The sequence below is a fragment of the Sminthopsis crassicaudata genome, chromosome 2 (assembly GCF_048593235.1).
Source record: "Sminthopsis crassicaudata isolate SCR6 chromosome 2, ASM4859323v1, whole genome shotgun sequence".
Classification (NCBI taxonomy): Eukaryota; Metazoa; Chordata; class Mammalia; order Dasyuromorphia; family Dasyuridae; genus Sminthopsis; species Sminthopsis crassicaudata.
In genome coordinates, this window is record NC_133618.1 from 389569508 (window position 1) to 389588269 (window position 18762).

General features: G+C 34.5%; 1 protein-coding gene across 1 annotated transcript; it reads left to right on the top strand.

The window, feature by feature from the left end:
- The first annotated feature begins 12207 nt into the window (after window positions 1-12207).
- LOC141556820 (protocadherin gamma-A4-like) lies at window positions 12208-16628 on the top strand. Its single transcript, XM_074291619.1, has one exon. The coding sequence runs from the start codon at window positions 13241-13243 to the stop codon at window positions 15719-15721; it is 2481 nt and encodes an 826-aa protein (XP_074147720.1). The 5' UTR covers window positions 12208-13240; the 3' UTR covers window positions 15722-16628.
- The last annotated feature ends 2134 nt before the right edge of the window (window positions 16629-18762 follow it).

The following is an 18762-nucleotide window of genomic DNA, read 5'->3' on the forward strand; positions in this document are numbered from 1 at the left end:
AAGTGGATAACCAGTCTAAGACACTTGCTGGCTGTATGACTCTTGGATAATCATTTAGCCTCTGTATTTTAGACAACTCTAAGAAAGAAAATGCCAACCTGCAATGTTAGAAAAATTTACTTCTTTTGGGATTTCCCTAAATCAATGAAATCTCAGGCCCAGTCCCCATCAATATGTATAATATGTTGTATGATATATATTATATATTAAATACATATAATTTAATTGTTTTATTGATAATGTTTTATTTGACCACAATTAGCATTCATAATAATCACTTTCTATTTACTACCTATTTCTTAACATGAATAAAGAAAGTGGATTATAACAAGTTGTCAGGAACCAATATTCATCACTGTATTTGACCTAAATTCTTTTGCCTTTAAGGGTTATTAAGTTAGCTTTTTCAAATGATATTTCCACAATAGACCACCTTTTAAAAGTCATACAATTTCCCAAAAGGTGATTATTTTGCATTGATTGGCATAAAAATTACTTGTTTGGATAAAATAAAATGTATACTTAAAGGTTCTGTTTCAACAAGGTAATACCTATGAATATGTTAAGATCATGCAAAGTTCCTAGATAGAAGAAACAAGAGCAATAACTTTGTTTAACGATCTTTTGTTCAAGAAAAAGCAAGGCATGAACACAGCAGAAGTATTGGTTACTTTCAGAGAAGATGTCTAGAGTCCAATTGGAAAATATATTTCCTATTAATATTGAGATAATTCTGGAGCTATTATTTTCACATGCCCATTGTATCTAAGTCAAATACTAGTGTACAGAGTCATCCCCAAATAAAATCCACAATTATATATTAATTCAAATTATTCAAAAATTGACCAAATTATCCACACAGGAAAAATCTAGAAGATGAAAAATTTCTACTGTACAGATAGTAATATTCACTTAGATAAATTGTATGAACAGCCTGTGAGCTAGTCTAACAGTGTGAATGTCTGGAGTAATAATAATAGTAATGTTACCTTTTTCTGACATAGTGTTTCAAAGTTTGCAAAAATGATTTATGTACATGATCATATTTTATAGATAAATGACCAAATCCTGAATTAAATTATAGAAAGAAAGCAAGTTGGAGTGCATGTGGGAAACCATGTGGAATGAAATATCATCTCTGAATAAAATTTCATCTTTTTAACTTCAATAATCTTTCAGTGATGCCATATATAACTGCAAATCATGAAGTAGTTAAAATTTCAGATCACAAAAAATCTTATGAATAAATACAACATAAGTAAGCTAAATTGTATTTTGAGTGATAAATTATATTTATGAAGTGTTATGGAAGAAGTAACTGAAATTATTCAAACAGAAGTTAGGGAAAATATATGCACAGTCCTCATATTGTATTGGTTTTATATAATGTCAAAAAAAAGTCTGTACTATGATGGATAAGTCATCTAAGATCTCTTTACTATATTAAACAAATAGGAGTAGAAAGCATAAATGCTTTTGCATTTACTACTACATCAATAAAATTATAGATCCACTAAGTACTGAAGTAAATCAAGAGATATCTGACCAGGAGACACATTCTTAGTATAACATAATTTCTGCCTGGTATTTCAGTTCTCTCTTCCACAAAAATCCTGCATGGCTTTCGTTTAAATTTTTTTTGTTTTTATTACTTATATTTTTAAATATATTTCTTCACTTTCCTGTACTCATCAATCAACCACTTTTAACAAATAATAATATCCCAAAGAGATAAAATATAAAAAAGAATGTCCTACAGAGAACACAATATTTATAGCACCTCTTTTATAATAGCAAAGAAGTAGAAACAAATTAGATATCAACTGATTAGTAAATATATAAAAAACTGTAGCACAGTAATAATAAAATAATATTTTCCCATACAAAATACAAATATGAAAACTAGAGAAAGCCAGGAAAACCATAGATATAAACTCCTGCAAATTTTATCAAGCATAACAGAGAAAATATATAAAATGACTACAACAATGCACATAATAGAAAAAATAAAACTAAAGTTCTGTGGAATTATAATGACCAAGCTCAGCCCTGAAAAGCAGATGTGAAAATGTAACTAACTCCCTTCATTCTTCAAAGAGATGGGGACAAACTCAAATATGCTATTGGATCCTGTTGATATTACTTATTTTTACTGAACTGTTTTTCCTCCTTTACCCTTCTTCATTCTTTGTGATGTGGAATTTTTCTCCTCTTAGAATCAGAGGAGAGGAGGGACATATTGGTAAATAAAAATGAGGGAAGTATATGTATGTAATACATTTAAAGAAAAAAATACAACAAAAATGGGTGTTGTGTGGAAGACTGGATATATTTCTTTCAGGTGAAAATAATAACCCATCCACTATTTCTGAAGTATCTATAATTTCATAGACCAATGACCCTAATGCTGAAAAAAATGCTGAAATCACTTACTTCATTTGGAGTGACAAATGGAAACACTTCCCTTATTTCTCCATTAAGATTCAGCTTGACGTCCTTTGCTTTCTGTGATGCTTCCATTGCTAAAAGTTTCAGGTCTTGAAATTGTGGGTAAAAGTCCCAAAGTCCAAGGACATTTCTCTGAGCATCAATGGATTTGTTCCACCTGTAAAAGAAAAAAAAAGACAATATTTGGAAAGCCTTCATCTCTCTCTCCCTATAAATTGAACTGGCCTAATGAATTTCAAAGTCAAGCTATCTGGTAACCAATATGATGATTCTCGAACACAACTAGTCAGAATGCTTACTTGTTTCACTATCTACTCAAGGCCATTGAACTAGAATTCTTGTTATATCTGCAAAGAGGTTAGTTTGTGATAACACAGACATCATGAAGTAGAGTTATTCTAATTTAAAGAAAAGCTCTTTTTGTTATTGTCAGTATCACACCTGTTATTACCAACACAATTCCAAGCATTCTTTACCATCAGCAACCTGATTAAATCTATTATTTTGTTAAAAGAAAGAACTCTCAGTAATGGTGTTTCCTCCACTCATGGCAATCACATCCATTATATGGTTTACTGAATTATTCCCAGGTATTTGTCTAGGGACATATAGACATTAAATGGCATGTCCAGAACCACATAAACATATTTGAACTTATGTCTTATTAACTAAAATGCTCACACTATATCCACTAATTGAATTGAAACTATATCACTAATTGAAGCTACCTTTCCTTGACCTCAGAAACCTATCTGGTTAATTGTCAAAGATTCACCCATCACAGAAATCCAGATAGGATTGGAGTTATTTCTATGGTTTAGATATGGTCAATCCTTGCATAATAAATTATACTGCTGCTTTCTTTGTGATTTATCCTTGCATGTGAACAATGAGATCTATTAAATAATGAAATATGAAATTACTTATGAAAATGATATTGTAAATATTGTCTGGAACCTAGGGGAATGAAGTCTAAAAAAGACACAAAGAAGACATAGAGAGAAGATACATAAAATTTAAAATCTATAAAGGATATAAATAGAAAAAATATGGGTTTAGTTGCCAAATTGAAGAATCTAGTAAGTCAACAAAATTTTGTTTATACCTTTCTGTATTCAAGGCATGATGATAAGCCTTTAGTAATATGAAGAAAGGTAAACCCAAATTTCCTGTCCTCAGGAAGCTTATATTCTAATGAAGAAGGGATACTCATATAACTTGACACTTACAAGATATATACAATGTTATTTACAATCTAAGGTGATTTACATGAGAAGACAATATAGCTGGTTCATAGATTATGTGGTGGTATAAAGATTTCAAAGGGCTTTAAAATGCTAAATATGATATTTTACATTTGATCCTGTAAATATGAGTTGTAGGAAAATCGCTTTGGCAACTGACTGGAATATAAAGTAGAGTGGGAGAGAGATTTGAGGTAGAGATACCAAATAGGAACAATAGTCCAGGCATGAGGTTATGAGGCCTGCATCAAGGAACCTTGTGAAAATGAAAATAAGACTTGACAACATATTAGATATATAGGTTGAATTTGAATGAGAATTGAAGAATGGCCCCATGAGCTTCCTGAGTGGCACTGAAGATGTGAGGATGAATGACTGAATTATCCTTGATAGCAAAATAAAATATCAGATGGGAGGGTTTTTAATTCTGTGATGGGACATTTTGACTTTAAAATATCTATGGAACATCCAATTCAAGATTTTAAAAGGACAATTGGTGATTCAGGATGAAAACTCAAGAGAGAAATTAGACCTTGATAGAAAGTGGTAGTCATCATCTTCATAAAGATGATCAATGAACTGATGAGATCATTAAACAAGATAATATAAGTGGAGAACAGAAATGGATCCAAAATGGAGCCTTGAGAGATACCCAGAGTTAATGAATTTGATTTGGACAAAAATCCAAAAAAGAAACTGAGAAGGAATATTTAGTAAGACAAGTATGAGGAAAACTAGGTATAGTGTCACAAAATCCGGAAACATTTTCTCTGAGGGAGAAATGTATCAAGAATAAAAGGGTAATTAATAGTGTCTAAGGCAGCGGGCAGCTATGTGGTGCAGTGGATAGAGCACTAGCCTTGAATTCAGGAGGACCAGAGTTCAAATCTTGATCTCTGACACTTAACACTTCCTAGCTGAGCAAGTCACTTAATCCCAGCCTCAGGAAAGAAAAAAAATAGTGTCAAAGGCAGCAGATAGGACAAGCAGGATGGGAATTTTAAAAAGTCAAGTTTGAATACTTGGGAGAGAGCAGTTTCATTTTAATTATTCTCACCTTAAATTTTTATGTTACATGGATCAAACAATTTACTGTCTCGTGATTCACTTTTCCTATCTCCTAATTTTCCTGTTAAATGGGTTAGATTAAAAAATTAAGATCCCTTCTAGCCCTAATATTCAGTATTACTTGACAAAAAAAAAAAAAGAATAACTTAATGAACACATGGGATTTGCTAACTCAGGATGTTAACTAGTTTTAAAATGTAAGTATATAAATAATTTAACTATAAGTTACAAGGCAAAGTTGATAGATTGCCAGGAAGACTCATCTTCCTGAGTTCAAATCTGGCCTCAGATGAGTGAACACTTAACTCTGTTTGCATCATCTTTAAAATGAATGTAGATCATAACTTAGCATTTTCACTTTTTCTTGTCGTTTGCTTAATTTTTGCTTTCTCATTTTTTTCTTTTTGATCTGATTGATAATTGTGGAAATATGAGTAGAAGAATTGCACATGTTTAACATACTTTCTCTCTAGGGAATGAGTGGAGGAAAGGGAGGAAGAAAAAATTTGGAACACAAGGTTTTTCAAGGGTGAATATTGAAAACTATCTTTGTATATATTTTGAAAATAAAAGGCTATTTTTAAATACCCTTCAATATTTGAGACAAATATAATCCTAATAACTAAACCTAAGGGAAAAATAAAACACAATAGGAAAACTATAGCCCAATATTATTAACTATTGACACAAAAATTTAAATAAAAAATCATTCCTTATTACCAAATGAAATTCATATCAGAGCTATTTCAAATATGTTTCAACATTAGGAAAACAATTGATAATTAATCATATTAAAAGCAGAAGCATTTCAAACCTCAGGACCACTTCAATAGTTGAAAAATAAAAAGTCTTTAATAAAGAACAGCACTTCTTTATGGTAAAAAAACATCCTACTGAGTATAGGTATATAGGGACCTTTTTGAAATATGAAAAGTATCTATCTAAATCACTGCATCTTATACAATGAAGATACATTCGAATTTTTTTTTTCAGTAACCATAGGAGTAAAGCAAGGATGCTCACTCTTCTCACTATTATTTGACATAATTCTGGAAATGATAGCAACAGTAGTAAGATAAGAGAAAAAATTCAAAGAACAATGATAGTTAAATGAGATAAAATTAAACTTATTTGCTGACAATATGCTTCATACTTGAAAAATCCCAGAAAATCAATAAAGATACTGAGAAATTTAGTAGTTTCAACAAAATTTTAGGCTACCAAATGAATCCTTAAAAGTCAACAGCATTTTATGTAATAATAGAAGAACCCAAAAGGCAAAAATAGAAAAGGAAATCTTATTTCAAATTATTACAAAATGCAAAAATAATTTGGGTGTCGACCCAATAAAGTACAAAAAAAAAAAAAAAAAAAGACTTGCATAGATCTAATTGCAAAGTACTCATTAAAGAAATAAATAATAATTTAAACAGTAAGCAAAATATGCAATACTCATGTCTAGACTGTGCCAATATAATAAAAGTGACAACAGTACCAAAATTTATGTATATTTGTAATGTTATGTCAATTAAATTGTCAAGGGAACACATTATTTTATTTTTATTTGAAACATTTTAAAAATTTATTTTCAATTCCATATTTTTCCTCTACTCATCTTCTTTTCAAACCATTCAAAACATTAGAAATATGATACTTGTTATACATATGAAATCATTCAAAACTTTATCTATGCCTAGATGTGTAAGGTAGAAATATAAATGGGGGAAAAAACAACAACCTGTTTCAATCTGCAATTTGAATACATCAGCTCTCTATCTTTTTTTATTTATTTTTATTTTTTATTATATATTTTTTATAATATTATCCCTTGTATTCATTTTTCCAAATCATCCCCTCCTACTCTTCCCCCCCCCCCATGACAGGCAATCCCATACATTTTACATGTGTTACAATATAACCTAGATACAATACATGTGTGTAAATACCATTTTCTTGTTGCACAATAAGCATTAGATTCCGAAGGTACATGTAACCTGGGCAGACAGACATTAGTGCTAACAATTTACATTCACTTCCCAGTGTTCCTTCTCTGGGTGTAGTTATTTCTGTCCATCATTGATCAACTGGAAGTGAGTTGGATCTTCTTTATGTTGAAGATTTCCACTTCCTTCAGAATACATCCTCATACAGTATTGTTGTTGAAGTGTATAGTGATCTTCTGGTTCTGCTCATTTCACTCAACATCAGTTGATGTAAGTCTCTCCAAGCCTCTCTGTATTCCTCCTGCTGGTCATTTCTTACAGCATCAGCTCTCTATCTTTAAGTGGATAGTATTTTTTTCATGACAAGACCCTGATAATTGTCATGTATCACAGAGTAGTTAAATCTTTCATAGTTGGTATATTCCCAATATTGCTGTTACTTTGTAAATCATTCTCCTAGTTCTGCTCACTTCACTTGGCATCAGTTCATATACATCTTCTCAGGTTTTTCTGAAACTTTTCTGAAATTCTTCATCATTTCTTATATTATAATTGTACTCCATCAAAGTTTTATGCCACATCCCCTTAAATCATTCCCCAATTGATGAGCATCCCTTCAGTTTCCAATTCCATGCTGTCACAAAATGAATTAATATCAATATTTTTGTACACATGGATCCTTTCCTTTTTAATTTGAGCTCGTTGGGGCATGCTGTATGAAGGAATATGCACAGGTTTATAATCATCTGCACATTGTTCTACATTATCCTTCAGAATGAGCCAATAACAGTGTACCTATTTTTCTACACCACTCCAGCAGTTGTCATTTTCTTTTTCTGTCATGTTTATCAATCTGATGGGTGTGCAGTGGAATCTCAGAGTTGTTTTGATTTGCCTTTCTTTAATTATTTAGAGCACTTTTTAATATGAATATTTACAGCTTTGATTTCTTCTGAAAACTGCCTGTTCATAACTTTTAATCATTTAATTATTGGGGAATAGCTCTTGTTTTTGTGAATTTAATTTAGTTCCCTACATAGCTGAAGAATAAAACTTTTGTCAAAGAAAATTGTTGAAAGAATGTCTCCTGTTTCCTGTTTTCCATTTACTATGGTTTAGGCAACATTTCATTCAACTATCTCTATGATTTAACTTTCAGGATCCCACATGTTGAGGACCTGAAAAAGTAGTAGTGACCCAGGGAGGTACAGAAGTAGGTAGAGAAGCCAGGTGGTAGAGGGGTTCCCCAATACCATAAGCTTTGTTCTCCCATTCCACATGTAACCCTCCTGTTATTATTTCCTCCTCATTTTTCTATCTTAGGTATTTATATTACCATGGATGCAAGTGTGAAGAAGGGATGGTTTGATTTGCTCTGATGTTGCATCTTCCTAAGAATGGTTCTAGGCAGAAGTTTGAAATGTATGACTTCTTGAAAATTTTTTCAAGCGTCTGAATTTTATAATTTTGTAATTAAATGAAACAAATGACATAAAATAAATAAATAAAAAGATTCAGACTATTTAACATGAAATAATTAATTTAACATGAAAATGTTAAATGTAGAGAAATATTCAGCTCCATTTAGTAGCAGAATATTAAGAGTCTCAATATACTATTGTTTCCTTATTCTCAGGGATAGAAAAGAACACCGGACCTGCTTTCCTTCTGTCTAACTGCATTCAACAAACTTAATTGAGTGCCTGGGGTGAAATTATATTCTTGCTAGGAGGCGAAACATGTACGTTGTAAATATATTATGTATACAGATTACAAAGCTATTTCATATGCCATAAGACACTAAAAACCTAGAATAGGGATAGGTAACTGAGCCGGCCAGACAGGAAGCTAGAAATTCTAAGAGTCAAGTGAAGTGAAAAGGGGGAGTATTCTAAAAAAAAGGAAGCATTGCACATGACACAAATGTAATTGTCATTATAAAACGCCACTTTGATCCTGGATGAAGACTGATATTGTGGGAAATGTGTCCTTTTTATTTACTTTGCCCAATCCAGGATTTTTTTTTAAGCTACAAAATGTTTTAAAATTTCCTTTAATGGCAAATATGTATAATGGATAACCACTTATCCTACTTCACCGAATACAAAAGAATTTATAACCCCTTATTCCTCAGAATGAAGCTTTTCGTTGAAATACGTTTCTCTTGCCACAGTATTAAAGTTCTAAAGTTTTGTGATTAGTTGTCCCAAATTATCCAGGCCTTAAGGGATGACTGGATTTTTATTACTTTCTCATCGCTATCGTCTTTCTGAGTCTGAACCCCTGGGCGTCACTGTTGGCCCATGCCCAGCCAGACCTGAGTAGGAGCGGAAGAGCCCTTGAGTTCCATCTGGACGATTTACTGCGCAGTCTCAGCAAACACGTAATAGAGGAAAGCTGCAACTCATACACTCGGCTTGGCTGCTCCTCCGATTCTGCCCCAAGATCAAAGGATTTGCCGTTTCTGATGAAAGGACCTCTCTTCTTTGATATGTAAGCTTACAGTCAAAGTAAAGATTCGTGATGCAGCATTTAGGAACTCCTGAAACGCCGATTGAAACAAGAGGGGACTGAAGAGCAGCGCGTATAAGAGGGATAGAACAACAAGGTTTGTTACTTCGCTCCCTAGGAGTCTTTGTTCTGTCCCGCTCTCCGAGCACATCAATTAATTGATTCCAGAGGAGATAGAATCTTAGGGAAAAACAAAGATGAGGAATCTTTGCAAGGATCTAAGTCTGGAGGATTGGGACTTGCCAGCTCGGAAGTTCAGGCTATTCTCCGTAGTCGAAAAGGATTATTTTACTGTGAGTGTAACTGAATGACAATCTTTATGTAAAGAGAGATTAGTTCGAGAGGACATATACAGGAAAATATCATCAATTCCAAAACAGTGCTGGGGGAAAAAAAACTTTTGATTTTTTCTGTTTGAATGTGGAAATACAGGATATCAACGATAATTTCCCGTTTTTGAACCAAAATGACAAGAATATGGAAATACAAGAATATGGAAGACAATGATGATTTCCCCTATTTTCAGCAAAGATGTCTACAGTCAGTCAGAGAGAGAACCTGGCTGTGGGACTCGGTGCTGTGAAGGATGGCCATGGAAGAGTTATACAAGGCTTAAAAAGTGTTTGACAGGCTTCAAAATCCCTTTTTAGTCTCGACATTATTACCAGAAAAAAATATTAATAAAAGGAAGATTAGATTTCTAAGAGACTAAAACCATAGGAAAGATGACAAAGTCAAGTGGTTCACAATAGAGAACTCTACAAGAATGACTAGAACGTGATTGGTGTTTCTAGTGTACGTTTTTATTCTTTTATTCTTGTAGAAATTCTGGATGAAAATAAAAATCTTTACTAGAAACACCAATCACGTTCTGTTGTCCCAGAACAGTTATAGTTCTCATCAAGTGTTCAAGACTAGAATCCAAAGAAAATGACCACATGGTTTATTATTTATAGGGACATTTCCCAGTGAAAGACCTACTGGTAACAAGGAGTACCTTAAACTGAGAAGAGATACCAACTTATAAAATCAAGGTAACTGCCACAGATAAGGAAAAGCTTCCTTTGTCCTCAAAAAAAAAAAAAAAAAAAAAAAAAGCCCAAACCAAAACCTCTGGCCCTGTACATTGCTGATGTCAATGACAATCCCCCTGTTTCCTCCAACCTTATCATTTACTAATCTCCAAACTTAAATTAACTTCCCTTTCCTGAGAACACCTTGGAAGTCTCATCATTTTCATCCTCTGACCTGGACCTGGAGAAAGAATACTCAAGTGTCCCTTCAGCAGCAATTTGATCCAATGCAACTCCATTCTTATACATCTGTTAGTGCGGGAACATCTTTGTGCAATGCTTCTTCGACTACAAACAAGTCCATACCTCTGAGTTAACTTTACAGGTTCATGATGCAGGCTCTCCCTCACTCAGCGCCAATGTAATTGTGCAAATTTTCATTGTGTACCACAGTGACAAAGCCCTGAATATCCCCAACTCAGTCCTGAGACGTGACTATTTTGCACCTGTACAAGGTACCTTGCTCGCGGAAATCTGACAACTGGGTGGTGGTGCTGAACGCAAATTCGGGAAACAATTCCTGACTGGCCTAAGACAGAGTTAGAGGCCTAGATCTAGGTCTCTATAACCTGTGGCTGCAAATGGGCAAAATCAGGATCTCCAGTTGGGGCTTTGATGGAGATGAGGTTGGGCACTGCCTTCTGATCTTTGTGCAGGATAGAGGTCAACCCATCTGTCCACTATTGTGTCTCCGCATTATTTATTTATTTATTTTTATTATTTTGCTGAAAGCCTGCAAGAGGCACTGCCTCAGATGAGGAGTAAGCCCTTGGACCTCATTCTGAGCTGTAGTTTTACTTAGTTTTTGGCATTGATCCTAATTCTAAGGTGTTGAGCTGTTTTCCTAGACATCTTTGCTTCAGGACTGCATCCAGAGTTTCCCCAAATTCTGGTGAAGGGTCTCTGCCTTATTCTTACAATCTCAAAATGGCCTCATATCTTGGAAAGAGAATTTAGCTTATTAAAATCAAAAGGGCTGAGCCAAGAACTTGACAATCTCATTTAAACTGACAAGTCACATCTGTGCAGAATAACAAGACTCTCCATGACACACCATTCAGAAGGTGAGCTGTGAATCTTCTTTTTAAAGAATTAGTTGTGTTATTGTTACAGATTTTCTGTAAATACCTAAATTCCTTAAAAATTTAAACATCTTAAATGTTTTTTTAAAAATACTATAGCTTCTAATGAGTGTTGTGAACTATCTCTTTGAGACAAATATTAACATTTCAAATTTTTTGATGGGTAATTCAGCATTTTCAATCATGTTATTTTATTAAAGGTTATTTTCTGATTTAAAGTACAGTTACTAGGTGTTTTGCTTAGGAAATAAGATAGAACACATCAGAGCTTTCAATTTCTATTCTAAAGGATTTCATCTTAATGTTGATCCCTATGAAAGAGCAGAATCTATAGCACCTCCATTCTCTATATGCAGAGGTCTACACACTGGACTACTGGATCTATGGGCTTCAAACTACTTGTGGAATTATGAAATAGGCATTTTGGATCAATAATCTTGTTTGTCTCAGTTTCCTCATCTGTAAAATGAACTGAAGAAGGAAATGGTAAACCATTCAGTATCTTTGCCAAGAAAACCTCAAGTAGGGTCATGAAGAGTTGGAAATGATGTAAACGAAAACATCAACAAATTCTCCATTAGTATATTACTTCAGTAACCATAGATCTGCCCCTTTAAACTCAGGAAACTCATTTTTTTTACATGTCCTCCTTTTGCTCCATGACACTTAATTAATCCTGTTGCAAATAAGAGAAGTATCTGTGACAATAGCAGCTTGAGAGGAAATATTGGTGAGTTCACTCACTCCTGACAGAGTAAATTCCAATTCATCTATGGTTTGCCAGAGAATCCTGGAAAGTTAGAGGTGAGATTGAATGGAAACTTTTTTTTTTTTTTTTTTTTTTTTTTATGATTCCAAGACTACACTGCCTTCCTCTCTCCTCTTCCTCCCCTCCTCTTTTCCTTTTCTCTGACCTCATCCAAATAAGAATTTATAATTCAACATTAATAAAAATAGACGTAGAATTGGTTACAAATTTAGCAACAATATATGTGGAAAATAGCATTTGAAAAGAACCATTGTATTTAGCTTGTGAAAAATCAACCATTTTCCCTTTAATTTTCTTTTCCACTGAGAGAATTTGACTTCTCATTTTGTGTTCACATGTGACCACCTACAACTCAATAACTTATACTTATAACTGCATCTATAATAAACAATAAAGTTGAAAGAGAAGAATCAAAAATAAAAATATATCTAAATATTTTAAAATTCTGTAAAAGTGAGTTAGTGAGGTTTTTTAATAATGAGTTTTTAAAAATAGATGATATTGTATTGAGGATGTTATGACTGAAAAAGAAAATGAATTACTGTGATAACAAGAATAAGAAAAAATCGGGCAGTCTGAAATCTACAGTGGTACTGCTAGATACGAAAAGAAAAGAAAGGTCTCCAGCAAGATGATAAATCCATGAAGAACAACTTAAAGGGACAAGGTATCCGCAGTAATGAAATTAAGCATCCTCATAGGATACATAAAGGTGCTCATCTCAACTATATATTTGTTGAACATCTGCTACATTTTGTGCGAATAAAAAGGTTGTATACTCTTCCTAATTTGAAAAATAAATTTCAATTTAGATACAGCTTGGGGGAAAAATCGAGAGGTAGTTTGCAGTCATTGCAGAGGCCTCTAGGCGTCGCTCTTCCCTAATAACTGAGAACAATCCAGGAAAGAGTCGATCAACCCTCGCTTCTCCTAAATCACAATACACTAACAGATCAGACCAGCAAACCCTGGGACTGCAGGAAAAACCATCACCCTTTGCTTTTCACATTTTCTGATGGATAATTATTCCCTTCGGCTCAAACGAGGCAAGAATTGATTCAGACACTCGGGTGGAAACAGGACTAATTTGTGTCAGATACAAATGGCTACTCTGCTGAGGTTCCATGGATTCAGAGGGCAAATCCTGCTTTGCTTTATCCTGGGTATACTTTTGGAATCTTATGTCGCACAGATTCGTTATTCTGTGACGGAGGAGAAGGAGAAAGGGTCTTTTGTGGGCGACATCGCCACGGATCTGGAGCTTCAGCCTCAGGAGATTTCAGAACGCGGAGCCCGAATTGTTTCCAGAGGTAAGACACAGCATTTTGTTCTGAATTCCAGAAATGGCAGCTTAATCATTGCAGACAGGATAGACAGAGAAGAGCTTTGTCCCGGGGCCCCAAGGTGTTTTTTAAATTTCGATATCCTTCTTGAGGACAAAGCGAATATTTATGGAGTGGATGTAGAAATAATTGATATCAATGATAACAAACCTTACTTCCAGACTGAAGAAGTGGAAGTAAAAGTCAGTGAAATCGCAACGCCTGGAATGCGATTTCCTCTCCCTGAAGCATTCGATTCAGATACGGGTGTGAACTCAGTTCAGAGCTACCAGCTGAGCCCGAACCATCATTTCTCTCTGCATGTGCAAAGAGGACCAGACGGGGCCAAATACCCGGAACTCGTGTTGGAGCAGGCCCTGGACCGTGAGGAGGAGTCAATTCACCATCTCATCCTCGGGGCCTCGGACGGGGGAGATCCTGTTCTCTCAGGCACCACAAGAATCCGAGTGACTGTCCTTGATTTCAATGACAACGCGCCAGTGTTTACTCAATCTGTATATAGTGTGAATGTTCCGGAGAGTGTACCTGTGAGAACTTTGCTACTCACAGTGACTGCTACTGACTCAGACGAGGGAGTCAATGGGCAAGTGACATATTCTTTCAGGAAAATAACTGAAAGAACCGCAAAGATTTTCCAAATGAACACTGTTACAGGCGAAATATCAACGCTGAAAAATCTAGATTATGAAGAATCTGCCCTTTATGAGATGGAAGTACAAGCCGAAGACAGTCCGGGGCTTCTGGGGAAAGCTAAAGTCCTGGTTTCAGTCTTAGATGTAAATGACAACGTTCCTGAAGTGAGTATAACATCTCTCACGAAGTCAGTATCTGAAGACTCTCTCCCAGGGACTGTAATTGCCCTTTTAAATGTGCATGACCGGGACTCTGGAGAGAATGGACGTGTCAAGTGTTCTATACCAGAGAATCTGCCTTTTAAACTTGTCAAATCTTATGGAAATTATCACAAATTGATAACAGTTGGAGTCCTAGACAGAGAGAAGGTCTCCCAATACAATGTTACTGTGACAGCTACAGACTGGGGTACCCCTCCCCTTTCCATAGACACTTCCATCTCCTTGAACGTGGTAGACACTAACGACAATCCTCCTACCTTCAGTCAGGCATCCTACTCTGTGTATATCCAAGAAAACAATCCCAGAGGTGCCTCTGTATATTCCATAATCGCCCGAGACCCAGACAGCGAAGAGAACAGCCGAATCACTTACTCCATTGCAGAAGACATTCTCCAGGAAGCACCTCTCTCCTCCTACATCTCCATCAACTCCAACACTGGTGTCATCTATGCTCTATGCTCCTTCGATTATGAACAATTACATAATATTCAACTGCTTGTGATTGCCCAAGATGCCGGAGACCCACCTCTCAGTAGCAATGTGTCTTTGACTCTTTTCATCCTGGATCAGAATGACAATGCCCCCCAAATCCTATATCCCATATTTCCCACAGATAGTATTACCGGAGTGGAGTTGGCTCCTCGCTCTGCAGAGCCAGGATACTTGGTGACCAAGGTGGTGGCAGTGGATGGAGACACAGGCCAAAATTCCTGGCTGTCCTATCATCTACTCAAAGCCACAGAACCAAGCCTCTTTTCTGTAGGCTTACACACAGGAGAAATTAGAACTGCCCGAGTCTTTCTAAGCAAAGATACCTTCAAACAGAATCTGGTTGTATCAGTCACAGACAATGGAGAGCCTCCTCTCTCTGCCACAGTTAGTGTCACAGTGGTTGTGGCTGACAGTATCCTCGAGGTTCTTTCAGATCTCAACCAATTGACTGATCCTGAAATCCCCAGTGAATCTAGTCTCACTTTCTGTCTGGTCCTGGCTGTGACTGCCGTGTCCTGCCTGTTTTTTGGCTTCATCATTGTCTTATTAGCGCTCAGGATACGCAAGTGGAGGGCTTCAAAACTGCTGAGATTGAGGACTAGACATTTTGTTGGTGTCCCTGTTTCAGAATTTGTTGGAATTGATGGAGTCCGAGCTTTTCTTCAGACACATACTCAAGAGGTTACTCTCACTATGCACTCTCAGAAGAACCAGACACTCTTTCCCCAACAGGCCTGTGCAGATACTTTAATATGTCAGAAAATGTGTGAGAAAAACAGACCACTTTTAGCATCTCAGAATTTACTTGAAGGTAAAGAGGATTCTAATATTCTCCAGGTAAGATCCCTTCTACATTTACTACCTAACCTTACTTGCCATTATTCTCTGTTGTAGTATTTCTCCCAACAGCATATGAGCTATAAATCTCCATTAGAATAATTTGAGTAGATAAAAGTGTTTTTGATAAACAGAATAGGAAAGTTTATTGTGATAAGGAACATAATTTGAAGACCATCCTTTCTCTGAAATTAGACCTGGAATCATAAATGACTAAAACTGTAGCTCAGCTGGAACAAACATGAGATGATCAAGTCTTTTCACTGATCTTTGGCAGTGACTTCTGAAGGCTTGTACGAAAGATTCACAAGCATGAAATGTCAGCTTGAAAGTCATGGTCTACATTTAGTTGAAGGAATGTCCTCAGTATAGCATCAATGGATGCCATGGAGAAAGTTTGAATTCCACTTTTCCAAAAGTCTATTATTTTTACCTATTGACCTAGTAGTATTGCTTTTTGTGGCTTCTGAGATTATAACTAATACTGGATTTTTAATCTATCAAGTTTCAAATATTTCAAAAGATTCAGTAGTTTATCTATCAGCGCAAAAACCAGCATGTTTATTTTTTGTCTCTTTATAAAATAACATATTCTATTGACACTTAGTTTTTGCTGTACATCATTTTTATTCATATAACTTAATTTAAGTGAACAAAAATGCTTTCTCCTCACTGCAGCCAAATATCTGCAGTAAATATAAATGATCAAGCAAAATAAATTTCCCCAATGGCCACGTCTAAACATTATATCTTATTCTGCACCCCACGCATCATCCCTCAGAAAGTGAAAAGAATCTAGAACCATGGTGGGTCATTGTGTTGATCAGACTTCTTAAGTCTTTCAAAGTTGTCTTCACAAAATTGTTGTTGTTTGAATTGTTCTTCTGCTTCTGCTTATTTACACTATATCAATTCACACAAGTCTTTCCAGGTATCTTTGAACAATTATTTATATATTTTTTAAATTTTATGACCACTATTTAATCTAACTTCCTTTTTGTCTTTAAACTTGAATAGAATCATTTTCAATTCATCTTCATTTTTAGAGTCAGATTCCAAATGCTTGTACAAGACTTTCAGTCAATTTTGTTTCAAAAATCTTTGAAATGTTTTGCTTAGATACTATAGCTTTCTTCTATCACTGTCATGAGTTTCTATTTCCCTTTGACTGGTAAATACTATGTTCCTTGAATTGGTAAAGATTGGTAATTGTTACTCATTCAATTTCAGGATTCTCTTTTATGATCAGCAGCAGGAAAGGACAAGCCTGAAAAGGGAAATATGCATAAGAAGGCTTCTGACAAAGGAAAGCTGTTTTTAAACATGCATTAAAGTTGCATCCATAGTTTAGAGCCAAACAATTGGAAAAATATCAATCACTTATGGGTAGACTGAGCCAACATAATAAAAATTACAATTCTATCTAAATTAATTTACTTATTCAGTGCCAAAACAATCAAACCATCAAGAAACAATTTTATAAAGTTGGGGGGAAATAATAACAGAAAAATGTATCAATGAGGGCATATTAGGAAACATGTTTAAATAAGTTATCTAGAAAATTCATTGCTCCGCTTATGAATCCATGTTAAATTACATCTAGTTCAATTGTTTCATTTTACATATGATGAAAATGAAATGGCTTTTATAGTTATTTGAAACCAGAGTGTTTATTTTTTCATCTCTTTTAACACCAAATATAATTATGAGCATCTCATAATTAATAAATGAATGAATCAGTGAATGGACAAATTATTTCTATTAGAACATAATTTATCTCCAGCTCTAAGACCTCCCTTTGATTAATAGGTTCTCCCATACAGGAAAGTAGCCTTTTTGCATCTTCTATAAAGTGTCTTAGCAGACAAACTTATTTCAGCAAAATATTGGTTTTGTGTAATGGAGAGGAGAATCAAATACTCCAGAATTCTAAGATTACAGTTGAGCTACAAAAAATTATTGACACTTCTGGAACCATCAACTAACATTACATCTTTTATAGCAAAATATCTTTTCTCAAAAGAAATATTGACTGAATACATTTTTAAAAACTTGTCATTGGGACTGTAGATACAAAGATTTTATCCTAAGGCATTTCTATAGTTGCCTTTGTATACCTTCTCTTGATGTCTTGGGAAGCTGCAAACATACAAAGTACTCCAACTTTGGATTTTTTCAGATATAAAAATAATAAGTAGATTTTATATCATACCACTGGGTAATACAGATGAAAGCTTTTATTTAAGCATCAATTTTGTTTTTATATTATAAATATTTACTTATTATTCTTACTTCCAGACAGGTCTCTTGTAGCAAAGTAAAACTTATAACATCTTAGCTTCATCTGAAAGTATATGCAACATTTCACATTTTAATATTCCTCATCTTCCTATTTTAACCTCCCCACTCCACATCCCAAAGGGGGAAAAAAAGAAGGAAAAAGAAATGTAACAAAGTTCCGCATTGGATATATGTGTGTGTGTGTGTGTGTGTGTGTGTGTTTCATTCTGAATCCCAAATTTATCACCTCTTTGTAATAGATAGCATATTTCATTATCAGATCTGTAGATAATAAAGAAGTTCATGGCTAAACAGGAACAGAGAAGATCAAGAAGATAAAATTTAAAAGTTTTTGCATAAACTTAATAAAGCAAAGATTTAAAAAGAAGCAATTAAAAGGGGAAAAAATCTTTGTATTAAATATCTGTGATGAAGATCTTATTTCCAAAATAGCTAAGAAACTGATTCAGATTTATAAGAAAAAGAAACACTCTTCAATTGATAAATGAGCTATAGATATGAACAACTAGTTTTCAAAGGGTGAAACCCAAGAAATCTATGAAAAATGCTCCAAAAGACAATGAATTAGAGAAATAAAAATCAAAGCAATTCTGATATTCCACCTCACACTTATTAAAGTGGCAAAGATGACAAAAATAAAAATTATAAATATTGAAGGGAAGAGGAGCAGAGAAAATATTCACTACTCTTTTTTCTTTATTAAACTGCTAAAAGAACATCCTGAAAAGTTACTTAAAAACTGAAAAATTGCACAGCTCTGAAGAGCACCAGCCTTGAAGTCAGGAGGACCTTAACAC